This window comes from Hemicordylus capensis, chromosome 2 (assembly GCF_027244095.1).
Source record: "Hemicordylus capensis ecotype Gifberg chromosome 2, rHemCap1.1.pri, whole genome shotgun sequence".
Taxonomy (NCBI): Eukaryota; Metazoa; Chordata; class Lepidosauria; order Squamata; family Cordylidae; genus Hemicordylus; species Hemicordylus capensis.
The window spans coordinates 354,447,693-354,471,971 of record NC_069658.1 but is presented as its reverse complement, the minus strand read 5'-3'; the positions used below and the strand labels follow the sequence as shown (position 1 = coordinate 354,471,971).

At 43.4% G+C, this 24,279-nt stretch overlaps 1 protein-coding gene across 1 annotated transcript in view; it reads right to left on the bottom strand.

Moving 5' to 3' along the window:
- The window catches only part of LOC128347100 (organic cation/carnitine transporter 2-like), a 53,977-nt gene that overhangs the window by 8,697 nt on the left and 21,001 nt on the right, over positions 1 to 24,279 (bottom strand). Inside the window, exons 2-7 of the mRNA XM_053301216.1 lie at positions 12,511 to 12,614; positions 10,277 to 10,431; positions 8,311 to 8,482; positions 4,647 to 4,773; positions 2,456 to 2,556; positions 1,289 to 1,503 (exon numbers count right to left, since the gene is read on the bottom strand). Of these exons, the coding sequence (XP_053157191.1) occupies positions 1,289 to 1,503; positions 2,456 to 2,556; positions 4,647 to 4,773; positions 8,311 to 8,482; positions 10,277 to 10,431; positions 12,511 to 12,614 (874 nt within the window). The remainder of the gene's footprint in view (positions 1 to 1,288; positions 1,504 to 2,455; positions 2,557 to 4,646; positions 4,774 to 8,310; positions 8,483 to 10,276; positions 10,432 to 12,510; positions 12,615 to 24,279) is intronic.

The following is a 24,279-nucleotide window of genomic DNA, read 5'->3' as shown; positions in this document are numbered from 1 at the left end:
TGCTCGTACAGAGCCGCCATCAAACATAATTCTCTACTTTTTTGAGTGTGCTTGGAAAAATACAAACAAATTTTAGAAGTCTGTATATTATGGTCTTTCCCAAGATAGAGTAGACACAGGTCATGCCTGTCGGAAGAGGGGAGAGTCCCGTGACAGGTTGAACAGTGCTTGGAAGTCTTTTTAGAGTTCATTGGCAATAAAGAATTGTCAAAACCAGTCAGAAATCAGAGAAAATGAGGACAGAGCAAGAGAGTTATCAGAAAAGCAGTCCAAGGCCAGAAAAACGAACGAGAAATCAAACTGTAATTTTTCTTTCAGGAACCGAGAACAAGGAGCAAAAACCCAAGGGAACTGTCCACAATGGCGGTCGGAAAGGAACTGAGCTGGAAGCACTCTGCCACCAAGGATACCGAGCGCATTCTGAGAACGAAGGGCAGAGCACCAGAGCACTATGAGGAGCCTGAAAGCCTTCCACGGGGACTATTGTGCAGGCACAAAGCCCATATTGTGAAGGATACTGGATCACCATTAAGATAATTTATTTACTGCCACTAAGATAATGGCTGACATCCAGTGCTGCTCTGGGGCAGCAGAGCCTGACACCTGGACGAATACTGTGCTGTTGCACAAGGGGAGAGATTTTCAATTATCTGCTCTTTTATCAGGGAAGTATTTTCAGGAGGCAGAGGGAGCTTCAGAGGGAAAGGGAGATCTCTCCCCCTCAAACGATGGTGCAATTTTAGTCTGGATGTCAGGCTCTGCTGCACCAGCACAGTGCTAGTCTGGATGTCAGCCACTATGTAAAACATTTCTGTAGAGTAGCCATATTAATCTACTGTAGTAAAGATAATGAAGAGTCTTGTGGCACTTTTAAAGACTACTCAGTTTATTGTGGTATAAGCTTTTGTAGGCAATAGCCTCACTGGATATATCTGATGAATTAGGTTTTTTTCTACTATAAAACTAATTTATTTTAAGACAAACAGCAGAGAGTTATAAAATAAGAATACTGATGTATAGCCATTTAAATTGTCAGTGTACTAGAAACTAATATATAAGAACAGCTGATAGCATGGTCACAGTTTGGTGAGCTCCTTTTCTGTATTATATCTGGCTCTAGATGTAATGAATCCAAAAGGTTATAGTCCTCCACAACTAACATGTGCTATCCTTTGCTTAGTTCATTAGTTATTGCTATTGTCCTTTCACCAAGAGCACAAACTGGCTGTCCCTGTGAAGAAGATCTACAAAAGTAGGGAAAAGTTCACATCAAATAAAGTGTTCTTACATGAAGGGACCAACTGGATAAAGAGAAGCACACATCCTCCTAAGAACAAGACTGCTGCCATTGAATACCGCCGGGGCAGATTTTGGAGGAGAAGCCAAGAGATGGTATAAGCTGGGACTTCAATCACAGCAGAGAGGAAACAATTGACATAGATGTCTCCATGCAAGTTAGGCGTGTCCAGAGAGAGGCCAAAGTAGCCTATGGAAATGACCATCCTGAAAGACAGATCTACGTTTTAATAAATTTGTACAGGCCTCAAAACAGTGCTGCTTTGGACTAGAACTGTTTCTTATTTACATGTGGCAAAATTGGGCAGCAAATGTTGTCAAGCAGCAAGAAACCCAAACAGCCTCTGATGTTTCTATTTTCATTATAGTCCAGTCCTAAACATATTTACACAGAATGCAAACGCAAGCCTTACTCGAGTGGCACTCAATTTATGTGGTAGAGAAGAAGACACTTGCCCCCCAACACACCCCTCAGGTAATATGCAAGGTGGGACACAACACAACTGGGCCACTGTGTATAGCACCTGCCTGAGATATTACTTTAGGTGTGCTATAAAGGGAGAGTACCTGTTTCTCCACCACGTGAGAAGATTGCCACCATGGCACAGTACATGATGTGAAATGGTTTTCTGCGCTAACCCACATGATCAGCAGTCTCACTTGTTGCAAGATTGTATCACTTCAAATTGCAGGTGAAAGGATGAATATTTGAATGCTGCCTCATCTACAAGTCTCCCTGTCCATTCAAATTAGCAAAACCAACAGGTGCAGCCCAATGCCTTCACCCTGATATGCTAGTTTTATATGTGGGAAGACTATTTCATTCAGTATGAAGCAGCACAGTCTGTCAACAGACATAGCAGGTGTGGCTGCTGATCATATAGCCACACCAGGAAATAGCAGGATTTTTTTGCTGTAGCAAACAAAGAGTCCTGTGGCACCTTCTAGGTTGATAGGTATACCCATGTAGCATGGCAACATCTGAATTAGAGAAACACCCTATACTATGGCAAAACTGTTCATGAATTGTATCACTGAAAACTGCAGATGGAGAATTACATGTCAAATGCTTTCCCATCCACATACAAGTCTTCATAAATGTGCTCCTGGACTGCAGCTATTGGGGTGTGTTCTAGGATCATGTTCAACATTCACTTACCATAGAATTACACACATGATAGTGACAGATCTTATATTCCGGGTCCTCACTAGGTCCAAAATGTTGTGTGTTTGTTGGTCCTCGGAATTCAAATCATGAAGCTATGGACAAAAAACCAACACACACACACATCTGCTGTTAAATTTATTTTTTACTGAAATTGCATGCAATTACAATACATAATCAGCAGGAAATATTTGCTTTATGACTGCTGGAATGTGGCTCTTTGTCCCTAGTGCAGGTTTTAATTTATGATTGATGCAATCCATAATCCATATACTTTCATCAGAATGTTATTCCTAGAAATACTGATATTTAATTAGAATGATCTGGCAGGCACATTTTCTGCTTCCTCTAAGCAGATATTTTCCACAATTGCACTGAGAAAAGTTTCTAATGTTGCCTTCAAATCTTCTCTCTACCTGCAACCAATAATCTGTACAGAAAACCAGTTTCCAAATTACATCTCATTCAGCTTCAGGTTATGTCAGTTATGTTACACAGAACAGTTATTCAGGGCTGCAATGTAAGATATTCTGAATTATATTTGATTTTTGGGGAGAGGAGAGTATATTACTAAATCCATCCTTCTGCTCCCCTTCTGAAACACGTGATCAGCACCATTCAGTGCATCTGTCCAACTGTGGATCAAGCTGGACACTGCATGTACAGTAACCATTAGTGCACACAGTTCCCCATCTTTGCTAGGGAACATGGAAGCCTGCTTCTATAGACCTAAGGTCTTCCTTAGGTTAATCCTTGCGTGGATTAACTGGTTTTGGTTTTTATATTTTATAGTTCTTATGTTTTTATCATTTGACAAGAGCTGCGGCTTCCATAATTTTATATTTTAATGCTACCATAGTTTTGTTTCCCCAATGGCATTTATGTGGAAGAATGCCCAACAAATTTACTTACTTACTAACTGCTATTTGAATGCTGGAGAAAACATATAGGTATATATGTTTACTGCATTAAAAACAGGATGTATGTATAAGCCCAATGCACCTCAAGTATACTTGGAAAATATAACTAAATGCCTAATATTATAACTGAAAAATGTATTCAAATACAATTTATGTTATTTTAAAACGGTTTTTAAAAAAGCTTGAGTCCAAGAAGATTGACAAAGTTGCCCACCAAAGGCTCTTGAGTAAACTTATCAGTCATGGGATAAGGGGGCAGGTTCATGAGTGGATTGGTAACTGGTTGAAGGACAGGAAACAGAGGGTAGGAATAAATGGACAGTTCTCTACATGGAGCGAAGGAAAAAGTGGGATCCCCCAGGTTATCTGTACTGGGACCAGCACTCTTTAACTTGTTCTGTTAAAGATGTTCAGTTGTTTCAGTTTTTAGCTTTTTATTTAGTAACTTTTAATTTGAAACATTTGGATATGTAATTTTAAATGTGGTTTTAGCCTGGTTTTTAAAAACTTGATTAATATTTTATTTTACATTGTATCTATTTTATTAATGTTGTGATCCAGCAGGGCTGTTCTTATGTACCATATAAAATTCTGAGGCTGCAGTGCTTTGCACACTTTCCTGGGAGAAGGTTCAGTTGCACACAGTATGATTTATACTTGCATAAGGTTGCTCAGTAAACTTCAGCAATGGGACAAGAATGAGCTTAGGCCAAAAACAAACCATTATACTGCACTCCAGCTTAACATAGAGATATGGGCAGAAATGCTGCACTCTAAGAAAGTTGAGAAAATCCAGCCCTTTGCCACAGATACAGTACAGAATTCTTTGCATGTAGCTGTGATTTTGCAAAGAATGGAAATTTTTGGATATGCAGCAGTTTCATTTAAGGAGCTCAGTAGGCTTCATCTCATAGGACAGAACACATTAAAGCACCCGACCATACCTGAGTATCAGGCAACACCTAATGGCGCAGCGGGGAAATGGCTTGACTACCAAGGCAGAGGTTGACAGTTCGAATCCCCGCTGGTATGTTTCCCAGACTATAAGAAACGCCTATATTGGGCAGCAGCAATATAGGAAGATACTGAAAGGCATCATCTCCTACTGCACAGGAGGCGGCAATGGCAAATCCCTCCTGTATTCTACCAAAGACAACCACAGTGCTCTGTGGTCTCCAGGAGTCAACACACTTTACCTTTACCATACCTGAAGTTACAAATCCTGGAAGGAACAGTTAACAGATGCAATAGGTATTCAAATTTACCTCAATGGGATCAAATATGACATCTGGAGCTGTTATGCCATTCTTTTCTGCAGCCTTCCGGATGATGGCTTCTGCCTCCTGAATTCTTCCTTGAGAGAGCAGCCATCTAGGGGATTCCGGAATAAACCTGCAACAAGTTTCAATGTAACTTCAAGTTAACAGCATATGTTATAAAATCTCCACCACATATGCACTACTATGATAATAAAGACTTTAACTATAACCCTAAACCTTGCTCTTGTCTTCTATACTATAAAGCAAATTCTGCTGGGGGAAAACAAGTTCCTAACAAGAAATCCATTAATCAGCAGTATATGCATGGTTTTCAGTGCTATTACAGTTTGATTACAATACTAATCTGTTGTGTACAAAATCTAAAGAGAATGTTTAATCAAAAAAACCAAAACGTCATGAGAGAGCAGTAACAAAGTGCCCTGTAATATTGATGGAAACTAAATCATACCTGGGCACGTTAGGGACATGTAATCTGTTTTTTTCTCTGTGTGTGCATATCTACAGCAGGATCAGCATAGCATTTGGGAGGCTGAGCCTTCCTGCTCACATCATATTTTAGCTCTTACTGTTTCAGTCTTATGGGGTAGAAAACACCCTACAATGTAAAGTGACCTACAACAGCCACAAAAATACATGGGCCTCAGGAGGTAGAGACAACAAAAGAACATAAGCACAGCCCTGCTGGATCAGGCCCAAGGCCTCTAGTCCAGCATACAGTTTCACAGAGTGGCCCACCAGATGCCTCTGGGAAGTCTACAGGCAAGAGCTGTACAAGGTACAGGGTATCCCCAAATACAGGGCTATTGGCACTAAAAGTGAGGAACAGGAGTTCAGAGGGTTAATTTTGTTTTTAAAATTTTGGAAAGGATAGGTGGAGAAGAGCACAGGTCACACAAAGAAGAAAGGAATCAGAAGGGGTGGTGCTTATATAGATAATTATGAGTTGGTTCATAAGTTGACAAACTGGAAATAGTATATTCACAGTGGGGCATATCCCCACACATGTGCCCTCCTCCACAACAGTACATTTTATATAAAGAGGTGCCTTTTAAAGTAGTGGTGGCTATGGCTCTCTTATATTCAGCATGGAGAGACCAACTGCCCTGATTCAGTCAACAGAGAGTGTCTCTCTCTTGGCTGTTCTTGGTGTGGTGTCTTGCTTGTATTTCTTTTCAGATTGTGAGTCCCTTTGGATAAGAGAGTCTTTTTCTTATTCCTTCTGCTATGCAAATTACTTTGAGAACCTTATGCAGAAAAACAGTATATGGACAATGTATGTGAGAGCCTGGGACTGAGGAAAGAGGCAAGGAGATGGCTGCTGACCCCATCATGGATTGCAGAGCTCTGCCAGGATCTGTCAAAATGCCTGCAACACACCTGGTCCTCAAGGAAGCTGGATGGGGATAGCTGGGGCAGGGCCCATCAGTGTAACCTTTTAGGCCACTGGTGGGTCCCTTTCCACTGCCAGTTACCCTCCAGAGAAGTATCCAGAGGGAGACTGAGATGTGAGTGAGGGCTGTGGCTTGTGAAGGTCATGTCTGCACAACTGGTTGGTGTAAGGAAAGAGCAGTGGACACCCAAAGGAGGAGACAGCCCCGAGGCCAACAGCCGTGAACATAATGTGCCCAGTGGTGGGGTAGCAGTCACTGCTGTGTGGTGGCATTCACAAATAAAGGACCTGAGGCAGCATCAGTTCCAGAATACAGTTTATTAAGGTGTCTCTAGAGCATACCTGCATAACTTTGGCCCTCCGGCAGATGTTGGCCTACAACTCGCATAATCCCTGGCTATTGGCCACTACAGCTGGGGATTATGGGAGTTGTAGTCCAAAAACAGCTGGGGGGGCGCTAAGTTGAGCAGGCCTGCTCTAGAGGAATATTCCAGAATACAGTTTAATACAGTGTCTCGAGAGGAATATCCAACTTCAATCCCTTCAAGGTAGCAGAGACAATCCTGACAGTGTGACACAGGTGATATACATGCAGCCAACTGCTGCAATACTTCACTTACAAACAAAGGATGGAACAACTGTGGGAATCTCACATGGGCAAGGATATGCAGGTTTACTCCTACATCATATGCTGCATTTTATGCATGGTACTCAAGAGGCCCATGCCCTTCTGTGCATGCACTATTTCCAGCTTGCCTGCTTCATGAACTTATGCATTAATTCAAAGCAGCACTATTTTATTAAACAATTTAACTGCTGCTTTGCTAAATCACAACACAATGAACACAAATTAAAATTAAATACATTGCATGCAGTCAGCACTGACTGATGACAACGATGGTGCAGTGGTTTAAACTCAGTACCCCAACTAGATTCATATATGTGTATTGTTCTAGGAGTAAAGTACCTTTGAACTGATAAGACTCCCAGCATTGGCAACCAGAGGCGTAACTAGGGAAAACGGCGCCCGGGGCAAGCACTGAAATGGCGCCCCCCCACCGTGCCCCCCCGTCGCCCCCCCCGCAACATACTACATTATACTTAGGTTTTTCCTCACAAGCGCCCACCACCGCCGCCGCCAAGCCAGGCCACTGACTGGCCGCCAGGCGCCAGCAAAGCAATGGGGGGGGCGCAGGCGGCGTGGAAGGGACCGCTCATGGGGAAGAGGGCACTGACGCGCTCCTTTGACTGCTGCAGAGCTGCTGCACTGAGCAGGAAACATTTGTATTAACAAATTTAAAAATTTTTTTAAAAAAAAAAATTGGTTGTGGCGGCGCCCCCCATGTGACCAGAAAAGATGGCGCCCGGGGCATGTGCCCCCCCTGCCCCCCCTATAGTTACGCCTCTGTTGGCAACTGAAAAAGGATTGACAAAAGATGAAGAATGTTTCATCTTACTGCATCTTGCCCTATTTAATTAAAAGAAAAAGAAAAAGAGCAAAGCAGCACCATCTTGTGGGCTAGTTTATTCCTGCAGCCCAAGAAAATGAGTAGGACTTAAGCAGCAATGTGCAAGACTGCAGCCAATGTCCATAATAGAGATCGTCTGTAAGTACAGTATAAGCTTTTATTGTAGTTTTCAAACTGCACTTTGGAAAGTATACTTTCTGTTCTTTGACACTAATTCAGAAGTAATATTTCCGCTTGAAATATTTGCAAGAGAAACAAATGTAAGAGAGACAAAACATGTCTAGCAATGCTCTTCCTGCATTATATTTTAAGAAAAATTTAGACACAATCTAGACTGACATACAGAAACACTTGTGAGTTACATAAACAGAACACAGGAAATAGCTGCCAAGATGTTGTTTTGCTGGAGCACTGTTAACAACCACCTCCTCTAAACCACAGTGTGGTCAAGTTAGCACATGCAGACAGCAGATCACAAACCGTTAGTCTGACTTACAATGGCCTGCCTAGTTCAATTTTATAAACAGCCAGAATGTCAGCCACTGTCTTTTAATCCTCAGCCTTTTAAGAATCTGGTTTAGTTATTTACAGGAAGCAAAAAACATCTCTAATCACAAACGAGTACTGTACATTAATCCAACATTAACTGGTATTCTTATTAATAACCTGATAACCTGATTAGTAGAGGTTATGACGTACAATAATCAGTGGCTTCCCCACAGACTATATGGAGGCTAGTTTTTGGTGTGGTCTTAAGAATGTGAACACCTTTATTGTAAGGTACACTCACCACCAGAGTGGAATGTACAGCAGCCCAGGTGCAGTAAGAGCCAGTAGCAACATCCGCCAGCCTCTGATGAAGTAAGCACACAGTGGCAGCAACATGTAGCCAAATGCATAAAATATGCAAACGCCTAACGTGCAGTATATAATACGAATTGATTTGCCAAGGATTTCTGTTCCTGTTCAAAACAAGGGAGTACTGATTAGCAATTTTTTAATTTTTAAAAAGCCCTGGCTTTTTTTTAACCTACTATAGGAAGTGAACACGGAGAACAAGAATTTTAGGGTCTTCTGTTTTCATTGGATTTGAGAGAGCTGCTGCCAGGTCTGCTCTTTAGCTTGTATCAAGAGCTGTATTCAAATCTACATGATAAGCAAGGATGACATATCTGGGCCCTTCCATTCTTTGTCAAAAGGCAACAGTTCCTGAGGGTGAAATAAACTGGTCCCTCCTTCACAACCGGATCCATAACAATTCACTGTTGTAGTAAAATCTATAGTAAATAACACTGTCTGTTTTGGCAGGTACTAAAAAGTGGCGGACATCTAGACTATGTTACTCATGAATAGTACCATTTAAGTTAATGGGAAAAGTTGAAATTAATGGGATAACATATCTAATTTCAAAGGGACTATTCATGAGTAATTTAGTCTGGATATCAGCCACTGTATCACCACAACTTTACCTTTATCTAAGCATAGTCCTTATAGCTGGTGCAACTTTCATATTAGATGTTAACAATACATCCTAATAATCACTTCTGCTTTTGGCTGCTATTTTGCTTGCTTGACTCACTGAACGGAATGGCAGTTAATCTATGGAAGACTGCAGCCTAAAAACGCCCATCCAGGTCAATGAGAGATAAACAGCTGATGTATAAGATTGCACCCTGAGGCACAATACAGTTCCCTGTGTATGTAGAACCCCTCATGTAGTCGGTGCTGTAAGACTCAATAAAACTATGTTCTTCCTCCAGGAATGTGCAGGGTTATTATGAAGGCTGGGTGTTCTATGCATGTCTCACTGAGCCCACTCCAGTCCTAGTTCAGTACAGTTCAAGTTTCTAAGCTTGGGGCTTGACTAACTTATTGAGTAGCAAAGGAAGGCTGGGTAATCGCGGTATTCACAGATTTTCTAATCCCTATAATGATCCAGAATCCACTGGGCAAGGGAATGCTGGACCTTCTCCAAGGATACATTCACACAAACACAGCGATCCTGCTTAAAGAGTTAACCAGGATTGCTGAGCCCTGCATAGAAATTCCAGATGATCCTGGTCAAACCACTGTGGTTAAACCACATGTAAAACCACATGGTTAAACCACATGATAGATAATCAGTGTAAGATTGTGATTGTGTGAATGCAATCCAAGTGAATGTGTTGTGCCCGGGGCGGCGGTGTGTGGACTCGATTGTGTCTTCAGTGTATAATTTATTTATTTTAAACATTTACATCCTGCCTTTCATTAAAATTCCAAGGTAGCTTGCACAATGAAATTAAAAATACACAATGGAAAACAAATTATAATATAAAACACTAGATATTAGAAAAGCTAAACAATATCTTGTTTTGAATTAAACAATCTTTCAAGGAGCAGCAATAGTAAAAAAAGCCTGCTGAAATAAGTCTGGTTTTTAACATGCACATGAATGTCAGCAGCAAGGAGGCAAGCAGAATCTGCTGAGAGCGCAAATCCCACAGGAAGAGGCCACCAGAGAAAAGGCCCTGTTTTGCATGGCCACAGAATGGATTCCTGATATTGGCAGCACAAGCAGGAGGCCGTGCATGTTCATCTGTAATAGTTAACTGGTAGCTTCCCTTTTTTGGTAGAGGAAATTTTAAAATAAACCAGGATCATGTTCCACTTAGCAATGTTGGCTCCACTGTTTGGAAAAAGGGAAATCTGAACAAGACACCACTCACGGAGAAATGATACTGAGCGTGCATGCTCCCCTTACGACAGTCACATACCTAGTACAAATGCTGCTACATAATTAGAGATCTGCCCCAATCCAACAATGAGAAAGAGGAAGGAAAACATCTCCCAGCTTGCAGAGAACACCTGCAGGAAGCCAAAGCCAGTCTGGATCCCCATGGTCACAAAGAGTATATTCTTCCTGCCAAACCTATCACGGGACAGAAGTAAAAACAAACCAACAAGCCAGAGGAATATTAAACAGTATTCAGATTTATAAATATAAAAACAGTAGAGACCAACTGGGTTTGTGTACTGTTGCTCTTCAGAGAGCCTTTCAGACATTTGGAATAGCACCTCCCACTTGAGGTACACTAAAAATGGATAGCAGGAAAACATCCCCACTAAAGCACGAGTAGAAACAGATGTCTGAGTAGTAGGCCCAGTTCATTATGGAAAGGATTGGGGGGAGAGAGTCACATATCTTTTAATTAGATATATGTTTTTAAAGTTTTAATGTTGGTTTTAAATTATTTTAATGTTAATGATTTTAATGTTTAATTGGTTTAGTTTTGATTTTAATTGTCAATTGATTTTAATTGTTTTTCTTTTGATGTAAACCGCCCTGAGCCATTTTTGGAAGGGCAGTATATAAATCAAATCAATCAATAAAATAAATAGAGGCTGAGGGAAAATCTCCCACAGTTCTGGCCTGGCCAGTGAAAGGCTCCTGGTTGCACACTGGTGTCTTGTGGCATCAGAGGGCACCCATTAAAGCTGGCTAAGCATCTGCCTGGGGCACAAAGCTGGCAAGGGTGGAAACTAACTTCATAACTTTGCTATGAAAATTAAATGAAAAATGAAACCCCTACATTGGGCTGTAATGTATTATTTCTTCAAATAAAGGTGGGGGTTTTTTGCTTTCTTCCCCAAACTACCAATATTCATATGTGGCACATCCCAGACTAAAAGGCATTATTAGCATCACTTGTGAAAACATCCTTAAGGTGGTAAGATTTCTCATTTAGTATTGCTAACATGCTTTTCATTCAGAAAGAAAGAGTCTAATAGAGGGAATCCATTTCCAGAATGTCCTCTTTAACCAATAGAGACTTGCCTGGATACATCATTTAGATCAGTGATTCTCAAACTTGGGTCCTCAGGTGTTATTGGACTTCAACTCCCATAATCCCCAACCAAAGGCCACTGAGGCTGGGGATTATGGGAGTTGAATAGCACTTAGCACTTACATTTATATACCGCTCTATAGCCGGAGCTCTCTAAGCGGTTTACAATGATTTTAGCATATTGCCCCCAACATTCTGGGTACTCATTTTACTGACCTCGGAAGGATGGAAGGCTGAGTCAACCTTGAGCCCCTGGTCAGAATCGAACTTGTAACCTTCTGGTTACAGGGTGGCAGTTTTACCACTGCTCCACCAGGGGCAGTTGAAGTCCAATAACACACGAGGACCCAAGTTTGAGAATCCCTGATTTAGATACATCATTTGTAAACTGCATAGAAAATACAATACCTTTCATATAAATCTCACCAATAGTTCTTCCTTATTATATTATGCTTGGAAAAGGGCAAGGTGCTGGGAACTAGAATCAAATTCTACTGTGAATTAGGCCACATTCTACACTCAAGGCTCCAACCCATTTTCATTAACATTTGATGGCACTGTGACCCAATCAGTCTGGCAGCATTACAAAATACCAGCAAGCAAGCATGGCCTGCCCAACATATATGGATGTTTTCTTTATATTCCCAGTGTTATTATGACCAATATAATGGTGCCACACTGGCATCATTGAGCAATTTAAAACCAAGCAACCAAATAAACACAACCATTCCGGTGTGTTGAGTATGATGTGTCACATGCACACATGTGAGTTACAATATATTGGTTAGATGGCATTTTAGGTTCTGCTGCCAGCCTAATTTGGTGGCCATCTTGCTTACTGCAAATTGCTCAGTGGTGAAAAGATGGCATTGCTCAAATTATTATTTAACATAATGTTATGATACAAAATTTATTGGGGGGGGGGATGGCATATCACACTTCATGGTTAGCTAAAGTATTAAAGCTCTGCAACCAGAAGAAAAGTATGGTATACTCTCATTATGCTTAGTGCTAGATGAGATTATAAGAAAAATCACAAAAGCACTAGTTAAAAAACAAAACAAAATCTAGTGAGAGATGAACAAATTAACTACAGCTGAACAAACAGCAACACATTTACTGGAATTCAGAAACTTAGCTTTTAGTATAAATATATACTTTACTTGTCTGAGAGTTGTCCAGATATAAAGGATCCAAACAGTACCCCCACAAAAAACAATGAGGTAGTTAGGGGTGATTTCCAGTCATTGTCACACACAAGATCCCACTGAAAGAGAAAGGAGAGTTTTAGGATGTTTAAATTGCACATAATACATATGGCCAGTTCTCTCACATAATCTGCAAGATAAGTATCTGTGATGAGACTTTTTAAAAAACCTGCACAATTATCTAGGGACCAGAATTCAATTTTTGACCTTTTGAATTGAATTGATCTTCAATTTTTGATAACTTTTCCACATATTCCTGTTTTATCTATTAGTTAGGGTCTCACATTAGACCTCCATCAAAAGAGAACCCTAAATAGAATTTTACTTGAAAGGTTGAATGCCAGAGCCAAATTCATCAGGATAGCATAATTCAGATAAAAACCAAGCGTTTCTGAAAAAACAGTTACTTCTGAATCTCAGGTACATCAAAGAAATATTAGTAACACTTATAAACAATGGACTGATTTAAGGGCATCACTTCAATCATGTAAAGAAAACTTTGTTTAAAATCAGTTGGCATGTTTCTGTTGATAGACATGCAAGTTCTTTACCAGCATTATCTACAAGTAAAAGAAAACTTGATAAACCCTCATAGCACAACATAGGGAGTATTAGCAATACAAAATGTCTTATCTTAGAACAACCACTGTCAAAACTGCAAAAAAGGGATGGGCATGGAAGATGTCAAAACTGCAAAGAAAAGTCAAATGGGACATCTCTGTTCAATACAGCTGGAATTTTAACTTCATGCAAATTTGGGCTTGACATACATATTTTACTATTCTACTTTACAATGCAGATTATAATTCTGAAGCTATTTAGAAGCACAATTGTCAACTGTTCCCAAGATAATAAAAACCATCCAAGGCATGGAAGAGATATTCATTTTAAAGGAGTTGTAGTTGGGATTATTTGTATAAGAGAAAACAGGCACAGAATAAGATTTAGAACTTGCATTTAGAAATCTATGTGAGTTATCTGGGCCAGGTGCAGAGCATCTGCACCTCTAGCTGGCCTACCCACTGCCGCTGCCTTTTTCTCCTCCCCCCCGGCCCGCCTGGCCAGTCCGTTTCTCCCCCCCCATCCACTCCCCCCCCCCACATTTTCTGGTCGGCTTCTTCCCCCCTTCTCCACCCCCTTTTGGTGCTTTCTGGCCGGCAGAAAGGAAAATCGGAAAATCGGCCCACCACCTCCTCCCACCCGCCTGCCAATTCCTGCTCCCAGCGGCTGGACAGCCCCCGCCTCCTGCTCCCAGCATCACCATTTTCTCCCCTTCACTGTCCTATCTGGCAGCTGCTTGTGAACCCTCAGGAGAGCTGCCATGCATGGGATTAGTGATGGGTACGCCTAGGAGAATTAAACATATAGACAGATGATAGCAAGCTTTTCTCTCAAGTTGCTGTATAGAATGTATGCGCATTTCCTGTTGTGAATCTTTTCCAGCACCATCACTATCATTAGATGTGCCTTCATCAAAAACTCACACATTCTGTACATCTTGAAAGCAAATAACTGTTTTTCATTCAGTTCTTTGAGAGATGCCAGTGTGGTCCACTGGAGATGCTGGAGAACGACTACATTATCTTAAATCAGCTGCAGAGAGAAATGTTGCCTAATGCCCATTTTGTGTAAGCAGCCTGTGGATATACTTTGGTTTTCCAGAATCCTAAGTATTTTCAAAGACAACTATAAGGACTTCAAATTTAGAACCACCAGTGTTCTACATATTGTACCAGGGTGGGGGGAGGGGCATAGCCCCTACCTAGCGAGATAAAGAGGCTCCATCAGACAGGGAATGGCACTAGGGAATGGAGATTGGAGCATTTCTCTAGCTGCAATCTTCAACAGATAAACTGAATCCCATCTTCTATTTCCCACAAGCGGCATGTCCCACATGCTAAAGCATATAAGAGTGAGTTGCATGACTCTTAGGCAAATGAAAATCACTGTGAGCATTTCCAGACAGCTAGCTTTACTGTGAGTTTGAATTTGCCCCTGCAAAAGACACAAAAAGTGGAAATTTTTTAACCCTAGACATAAATCGGGCTATGCTCTAATGTACAATGAAAACCTGACTCATGTCTGGAGTGCTCCCCAACAGCTTGCAGGGACTTTGGGGTAAATCTGGCTGATATGTGAATGCACACCTTCAATTCTGGAGGAGAAGAGAGCCAAAAGCCCTATGTGGAAATCTCTGTTTCTTTCCCCCTCTGAATAATCACCAAGATGGTTGGGGCACAAACCAGCTATGGGGACAGCACAGTGGTAGCAGAGGGCTGTGTAACAGAGTAAATTGCATTAGGGGGAGTCCCACTCAGTGCTCATTTTTCTCCTCCTGCGTCCCCCTGTTTTCTGCCCGCTGCTCCTCTGCCTGCTGCTTTTTGAATATAAGGGAATCATTTGCCTTTGCATTCACAATGATGGGACTTAGACTAGCGGGATTAGACAAACACATGGCAAAAAGACTGAAAGTTGTTAACCCCTAACATGCTTGCAAGTTACTGGCATTGGTCCAGATAAGTGTAAGGTAGGGATGTGCAGAAACTGGGGTTTGAACCATGATTTGGAGCACAGTTCAGAAGCGGGGACCAGGAGTTTTCAGAAAGAGGAGAGCAGGTCTTTACCTGCTCTCTGCTGTCATTACTGGCTCCACTGTCCTTACCTGCTTTCTGTCGCCCCATATAGCTTCCTGCTGGGGCAATACATGTTCCACAAACTCCCGCGCAGTGCCAGCACGCAATGGCATCCATGCAGGTGCAGGTGCCTTTGCGTGGTCAGCATGGTATTGCTTCAGCTACTTCAATTACCCACACATAGGCGGTGTAAATTCACATTCAGGTAATGATAAAGAGGCCAAGTTTCTAGATACACTGAATGACTGTGCCCTAGATCAGTTGGTCATGGAACCAACCATAGAAGCTGGCCTTGGACTTAATCTTGAGTGGTGCCCAGGACCTGGTGAGAGATGTCAGTGTCATGGAATCTTTTAGAGAACAGTGACCATAGTGTGATCAAATTCAGCATACATGCGAGGAGAGAATCGCTAAGAAAATCTAACACAGACACTTTGAATTTCAGAAAAGAAAACTTATCTAAAATGAGGACTTTGGTGAAAAGAAAACTGAAAAGGAAAATCAAGAGAGTCACTTTGCTCCAGAATGCATGGAGTTTATATAAAACCACAATAATAGAAGCCCAGTTAGAATGTACACCAAAAAGGAAGAAAGGTACCACCAAGGCAGGGGGGATGCCAGCATGGCTAACAAGTAAAGTCAAGGAAGCCATAAAGGAGAATACTTCCTTCAGAAATTTGAAGACCTGCCCAAATGAAAAGAACAGAACAGAACACAAACTCTGGCAGAAGAAATGCAAGGAGACAATAAGGGAGGTGAAAAGAGAGTTTGAGAAACATTTAGCTAGAAGCCTCAAGGGGAATAACAAAAAACTTATTTAAATACATCAGAAGCAGGAAACTTGCCAGGGAGGCGGTTGGAATGTTAGATGATAAGGGAGTGAAAGGGATTATTAAGGAGGATATGGAGATCGCAGAGAAGCTAAATGAGTTATTTGCATCTGTCTTCACGGCAGAGGATACTGAGCGTATACTGTGCCTGAATCGAGCTTCTCAGGGACAGAGGCTAAAGAGTTGACAAGAGGTCTAAACTGTCTGGAAAATTAAAAATTAAACAAATCATCAGGGCCAGATGGCATCCACTCGAGAGTCCATAAAGAACTGAAATGTGAAATTGCTGACCTCTTTGCAAAAATATATAACTTATCCCTACAATCAGGCTCTGTCCCAGAGGACTGGAAAGTAGCCAATGTAACACCGATTTTCAGAAAGGAATCCAGGAGGGTGGGAAATCACAGGCCAGTTAGCTTAATGTCTGTTCCAGGTAAGCTGATGGAAAACATTCTCAAGGATAAAATTGTTAAGCATATAGATGACCAGGTCCTACTCAAAGAGAACCAGCATGGCTTCTGCAAAGATAAATCTTGACTCACCAACCTTTTGGAGTTCTTTGTGAGTGTCAACAGGTATCAACAAGATAATCCAGTTGACATAGTATATACCTGGACTTTCAAAAAGCTTTCGACAAAATTTCTCCTCAAAGATTCTTTAGAAAACTTAACAGTCATGGGATAAGGGGACAGGTTCATGTGTGGATTGGTAACTAGTTGAAGGACAGGAAACAGAGGGTACGTGTAAATGGGCAGTTCTGTACATGAAGTAAGAAGTGGGATCCCCCAGGGATCTGTACTGGGACCAGTGCTTTTCATTTTATTCATAAATGATCTAGAAGTTGGTATAAGCAGCAAGGTGGCCAAATTTGCAGATGACACCAAACTATTTTGGGTAGGGAAATCCAAAAGAGATTGCGAGGAACTCCAAAAGGATTTCTCCAAATTCGGAAAGTGAGCAACAAAATGGCAAATGTGGTTCAAAGTTAGCAAGTGTACAGTGATGCATATTGGGGCAAAAAACCCCAACTTCACATATACACTTATGGGGTTTGAGCTGTTGGTGACTGACCAGGTGAGGGATCTTGGGGTCATGGTGGACAGCTTGTTCAAAGTGTCGACTCACTGTGAAAAAGGTCAATTCCTATGGTGCAGCCACATTTGGAGTACCCCATGCAGTTCTGCTCACCATATCTTAAGGAGGACATTGTAGAACTGGAGAAGGTGCAGAAAAGGGCAACTAAGCTGATCAGGGGCCTAGAGCACCTTCCTGCACTGCTACAACACATGGGGATTTTTAGTTTAGGAAAAAAGACAACTGAGGGGAGACATGATAGAGGTCTATAAAATCAAACATGGTGTGGAGAAAGTTGAAACAGATCAATTTTTCTCCCTCTCACATAACTCTAGAACCAGGGGTCATCCCATGAAACTGATTGCCAAGAAATTTAGGACTGACAAAAGGAAGTACTTTTTCACAACACATAATTAACCTATGGAATTCTCTGCCACAAGATGTGGTGACAGCCAAGAGCCTGGATGGCTTTAAGAGGGGTTTAGATAAATTCATGGAGGACAGGTCTATCAATGGCTACTAGTCTGAGGGCTATAGGCCACTTCCAGTCTCAGAGGCAAGATGCCTCTAAATACCAGTTGCAGGAGAGTAACAGAAGGAGAGAGGGCATGCCCTCAGCTGTTGCCTGTGGACTTCCCAGAGGCAGCTGGTGGGCCACTATGTAAAACAGGATGCTGGACTAAAAGGGTCTTGGGCCTGATCCAGCAGGGATGTTCTTATATGAATTTTCTACAGAAAAATCTTCGTAATGATGGGCTCAAGAATCCCAAAGGCAGAACCACAGCTTAATAAATGGAACAAAGACTGTCTTATCAAAGCCAAAGTACATGAGAGGTATGCTCATTTCCCTGTTGGTGATGGCAGATTCCCAGCTTTGCAAACAGAATATCAGGACAAATCAAAATCTACCTGTTACAAAAAATGTCCCATATGTGGGGGGAATAGCCCACTGAATGGGGGGGAATAGATGTCCCCTGACAACCTAGGACCCCCATGCCTCCCTGGCACCCCCTCCTCTTAGGGCATCCAGCTGACTAATGAAGCACTTGACAGTTGGAAGAGGCAGATGGCATATCCATACCCAATGCCGGCCACGCCCCTTGCTGGCATCCAAAGCATGCCAGCACTCGCATCAAGGGCATTGGCAGCACTGGATCATGGATGCACCACCCGTTGGCCTCTCCCATCCGGCAAGTGCTTAGCTTGGCTACTGGGCAATTCCTTTCTCTCCCTCACATGTGGGGGAGAGAAAAGAAGCATCAAGCTGGTGAACGGCATGCTTGCCAGTTGAGAGAGGCTGATAGGAAGAATGATGCTGGCCATGCCCCAGATGCTAGCCTGTTGCATTGAGGGCGTGGCCAGCTGGGGAGGGTGGCATTTTCAAGGTTGCAGGGCCACTTGAAAGGTGCGAGGGCCACTTCCAATCTTGCTACACCCCTGCCTATATGGACTCTAACGGCTCTGTATTTTAATCGTAAATAGTAATTCACAATAGGCTTGTCAGATTCTATATACGAGAGAGTTTTTTAAAGTGAGAATTCAATGTCAGCTTTTCTCCTTACTGAAGTACTATGGTAGATGAATATGCTTTGAAGAGGCTTTTAATCATATACAATGGAACTGTGGATAATACGCAACTGCCAAAATTCTTCCATCTACTCAACTATTAGAAGTTTGGTTGTGGAAACTGGCATCCAAACTTTGCAGATGCAACTCCTAGATAGGAGACCAACAAGATTCTCAGTCCCCCTGCAATTACCTTTTCACTCCTCATGTTGGGCGTAAAGAAACCCCTTTCAGCAGTTCCACAGCTTCTTATCAAATAGTCACCAAGTCACTGCAGTCACTTAACTTCTGTCTTTTAAGGTTTAACACTTTGGCACAAGGAATTTAAATATACCAGCTGGATTGGCACAAAGCATCTTCCATGCTAATTCTCCCTGCCTATTTCCCACTGCTCCAGTTTTCCAAGGATGGTGGTGGCGGCGGTGGCACCATCACCTCCACCCTCTCTCCTCTGCCAACCTCCTACTCCTCATCATCGTCCTCCTCATCTCCGGTAAGGGTGACGGCTGCCCTGTTGGGCTATTGCAGCAGAGGGAAGCCCACGGCCACAATGGCGACACTGATGCTGCCATCCTCAGGAAACTGGAGTAGCGGCGAAGGGCCCTTGGACATCTCTTCACTGCCCACTTTGGCCATCAAGCTCTCTTTTGCCATGCATGTGACTAGCATTTGCGTGGATGGGGCTTACCACATTCCACCTAAGCGTTTAAAGATAGACAGACAGAGGTGCATATCTTTCAGGAAATAAAGAGTGATGCTGTAAATGAACCCGCAGAGATCATCTGTGCGCTAGGACTTTGTTGCTCTGCTTACCCCCCACCACAGCCCCTGCTTTACTGCTAAGTGTCAGCCACCCCTTCTCACTCAACCCCTTCCTGCCACTCTCTCTCACTACTTACTTGTTCTCACTTACCCCTCCCTGCCACCTGCTCACCCCCCCGCTCACTCGCCCCCTCCCCGCTCCTCTTCCCTGTCTGCATATAGAATCCCCACTGCCCAATCACCACGGTGCTTCTGTTCTGTTACCTCCAAATGGTAAAGAGTACCCAGAATGTTGGGGGCAATATGCTAAATCATTGTAAACCGCTTAGAGAGCTCCGGCTATAGAGCGGTATATAAATGTAAGTGCTATTGCTATTGCTATTGCTAAAGCACTGTGTGGGTGAGGCTTGAAATGTACGACGTGTGTGTGTGTGAGAGAGAGAGAGACACAGACAGACAAAAGGAAAGGTCTAGTTATAACAGGCCAGATGTTTGTGTCAAGAAACCTGTAGACCGCTGATTAAAAAAACCTCTTGCTTCACTACCATATATGACACACAATATATAATATACGCATATTACATTATACAAATTTGATGATCTGCCTGCCAGTCTGTGACTAATAATAAAAATAAGTTCTCAAACTTAAGACAAAATCTTCATACACGTAAGTATTTATTTATTTAATAGTTGTACACCGCCCCAAACCTCCATTTCTGGGCCGTTTATAGCAAAACAAAACAATTAAAATCACAAGTCTAGTTAAAAACTTGGATGAATATATGTGTCTTTATAGACGTTGTAAAAGTTGTCAGAGATGGGGAGGCTCTAATTTCAGCAGGGAGTGCATTCCAGAGGTGGCAACAGAGAAAGAAACATTGGTAGACTTACCGTGAAGGGTTCTTTTTCAGGGTATAGGGAGGTCATCCTAACGTGATGGGTTTGTCAGCCTCTGCATGCTCCAGACAGGACCAATCAAAATTCAGGCGCTGTTTATATAGTCAGGCAGCTGTCAGTCAATTCCCAGTTCCAGGACTGTAGTAGAGAATATAGACTGAAGAGGAAAAAAGCGGGGGCAACTAACGCCCAGAAAGACAACCATAACAATCCAAGAGACTAGAAAAGGTAAACTCAACCCTGGGAGTCGCCCCACCTCCCTGAGAACAATTAACAAAGAAACATATACCCCCCCATCCGCGGGAGGGCCGGATGACCTCCCTATACCCTGAAAAAGAACCCTTCATGGTAAGTCTACCAATGTTTCTTTTTCTATGGTATAGGGAGGTCATCCTAATGTGACGGGACGTACCCAAGCAAACCGAATTGGGAGAGAAGCGGATGGTTAAACCACCTGCTGCAACACCGTTCTTCCCAACACAGCCTGCGCTGCATGGAAGGACGGAATTTTGTAATTCTTAACGAACGGTGACACAGAAGACCAAGTCGCCACCTTGCAAATCTCTTCCAAGGGTGCCCGAGCAGAGAAGGCAGCGTAGGTACTAGCGCTCCTAGTAGAATGAGCCATAATCCCTTGCGGCACCGACAAGTGCAAAGATTAATAAGCCAGAGCGATCATGGCCCTAATCCACCTGCTCAAAGTCACCTTAGTGACCTTAGAACCCATAGAGGAAGGTTGAAGAGACACAAATAAGGCATCAGTCTTCCTAAAAGGACTGGTACGGTCAATGTATATCCTGAGAGCCCTACACACATCCAAAGTATGCCACGACTTTTCTTTAGGATGAGACGGCTTAGGACAGAAAGAAGGCAGGACCACCTCCTGACTTCTATGAAATACAGAGTTCACATTTGGCAAGAAAGTCGGATCCAGTTTCAAAACTACTGAGTCTTTCTGGAAAATGCGTAACTCCTTTCGTACTGACAAGGCAGCCAACTCAGAAACTCTCCTGGCCGATGTAATGGCCACCAGAAAAATGACTTTAAATGATAATAATCTCAAAGATACCTCCCTGAGAGACTTGAAAGGAGGTCTAGTCAGAGCATTCAAGACCTTATTAAGGTCCCATGATGGAACTCTATGCGCTGGAAGAGGAGCCAAGTTGTTAGCCCCACGCAAGAATCTGCTAATGTGAGGGTGCAGCACTGATGATCCAGGGACAGATAAATTTAACACTGAAGACAAAGCTGAAGTTCGACGACGCAAAGTGTTTGGGCGAAGACCCATATCAAGACCAGCTTGTAAGAAGCCCAGGACCTCCGATACCCCTGCTGAAGTAGGGTGAATCAAATGCTTAACACCCCAGGCACAAAAAGCTGACCACGTGAACTGATAAATACGAGAAGTAGATGGTCTTCTAGCAGCCAGAATAGTATCCTGAACTTGTTTAGAATAACCCCTGGCCGCTAGCACCCTGCGCTCAATCTCCACGCGTGAAGCTGTAGCCACTCTGGATGAAACAAGGCCCCCTGAGACAGAAGATCGATCTCAGAGGAATGGACCATGGTGGAAGAATAGACAGGTTTAATAGGTCCGAAAACCACGGCCTGCGAGGCCAGTAAGGAGCTATCAGAACCAGTTCTGCTCCCTCTGCAAGGAGCTTGGCTACAACCAAATAGATGATTGGAACCGGTGGAAAGGCATACAGTAGACCCGGAGGCCAGGGAGACGTGAGAGCATCCACACCCACTGCCTGTGGACAGCTGTAGCGAGTGTAAAACCTGGCTAGCTTGGCATTGTTGCGAGACGCAAAAAGATCCAAAACAGGGACCCCCAGCTTGTCTACAATCTGACTGAAGACAGCCGGATGCAGAGCCCACTCTGTAGGATCCAACCACTGGCGACTCAGCCAGTCCGCCTGTAAGTTCACAACCCCACTCAGGTGCTCCACCATGACAGATCTCAAATGCTGCTCTGCCCAAGCGAATAACAGATTCGATTCTCGCATGAGAGCCCTGGACCTGGTGCCCCCCTGATGATTCACATGGGCCTCCGCGGTCACATTGTCGGTTCTTATAAGGACATGCCTCCCCTCCACCAGATTCTGAAAGTGGAGAAGTGCCAAGCGGACTGCTTTCAACTCGAGCCAGTTTATGTTGTTCCTCAGGGACCACAATCCCTGAGCGTGGTGTATGTGACAATGAGCTCCCCATCCGGAGAGACTTGCGTCTGTAGTGACCACTAGCTTGTCCGGTGACTCCAAGGACAGCCCTCTTTCCAGTGGCGGCAACAGCCACCACTGGAGCGAGGCCTTGACCCTGCGATGCAATCTGATCTTCAACTGCCTCTTTTCCATAATTGCCGTTTGAAAAGGCAGAAAAGCCCACTGAAGAGCCCTGGAGTGCCATCTCGCCCAAGGCGTGCACTCTAGGGATGCTATCATAATCCCCATAATCTGAGCAAGAAGCATGAGAGGGCAGCTGCGTTTGTGAAGCAAAGGCACGATGATAGAAGTTATCTTTTCCCGGCGTTCTGGTGTCAGAGACACCATGGCTGTCCGAGTATTGAACAATGCCCCCAGGTGTTGGAGGCACTGAGCCGGTTGTAAATGGCTTTTCTGACGGTTTATCACAAAACCGTGCTCCTCCAATATCTGGACTGACTGCTGCACATTCCTGGTAGCGAGGCCCCAGGACGAAGAACAAAGAAGCAGATCGTCGAGATACGGATGAATATGTATCCCCTGGAGGCGGATGTGTGCAATGACCGCCACCATCAGTTTGGTAAATACGCGAGGTGCTGAGGATAGGCCGAATGGGAGGGCCCCATATTGATACTGCTTTTAATCGTATGAGAACTTCAGGAAGCGTCGATAGGCTGGATGAATTGGCACATGCTAGTATGCCTCGGATAGGTTGATGGACACCACAAAATCCCCTGACCGAAACGCGGCTTTGATTGACTTCAGAGACTCCATGCAAAACGACCTTTTCCTGACATAACGGTTCAATTGTTTTAGATCCAGGATCGCCCGCCATGTGCTGTCCTTTTTGGGTACTAAAAAGATCAAGAAAAAGACGCCTACACATGATTCTGTCAATGGAACTGGCTCTATAGCTCAACTATCCAGCAGATGCTGGATGGCTTGATCCACCAAAGACTGCTTTGACTGAAGCTTGGACGTAGGAGTTACGAAGTAAAAATCGAGAGGAGGTGTCAAAAAATCTATGGTGTACCCCTGGCGAACAGTGCGAAGAACCCATTGATTGGAAGAGGTTGCCGCCCAGGCCTCTGAAAAATTTAGAAGCCTGCCCCCTCCAGAATCATGTCATTGCTTACAATTTTGTTGAACAGTGGCATTGGGAAAAACTCAGGACTGGAATCTGTTGGTTCCTCTACCATGGTTGTTCCAGGGCTGACGCCAGGCAGGTCTGAACGACTGACCCCGGATATCTCTGGCGTTGTCTCTGTATTGACCTCCTGGAGGTCGAACAAAGGTCCTGTTTGGACGAAAGGAAAATTGATACGAGGAGGAGGAGTTCCCACGAAAGGGCCTGCGAAATTCCCTACACCCCCCCCCCCAGGCATAGCCTTTTTCTTATCCTTGGTATCAACCAAAAGAGGCTCCAGGGACTCCCCAAATAATTTTTCCCCCAAGAAGGGAGTAGCCGCCAAGGTAACCTTGGACTTCAAATCCACATGCCAATTCTTGAGCCACAGTCCCCTCCGAACTGCTATACCCGCAGCCATAGCCCTGGAAGCATGTTGAATGTAGTCCAGAGACGAATCTGCCATAAGAGCGGCAGCTTTAGCAAGTTTATTCACCCCTTGACGGAGCACCACATTTTCAGGGGGTATGAGCTTAATCAACTCCTTTGTCCAAAGGACGGATGCCCTGGCAAAAATTGAATTTGTTGCTGCTGCCCTGATAACGGTAGCAGAAGCCTCGTGACCTTTGCAT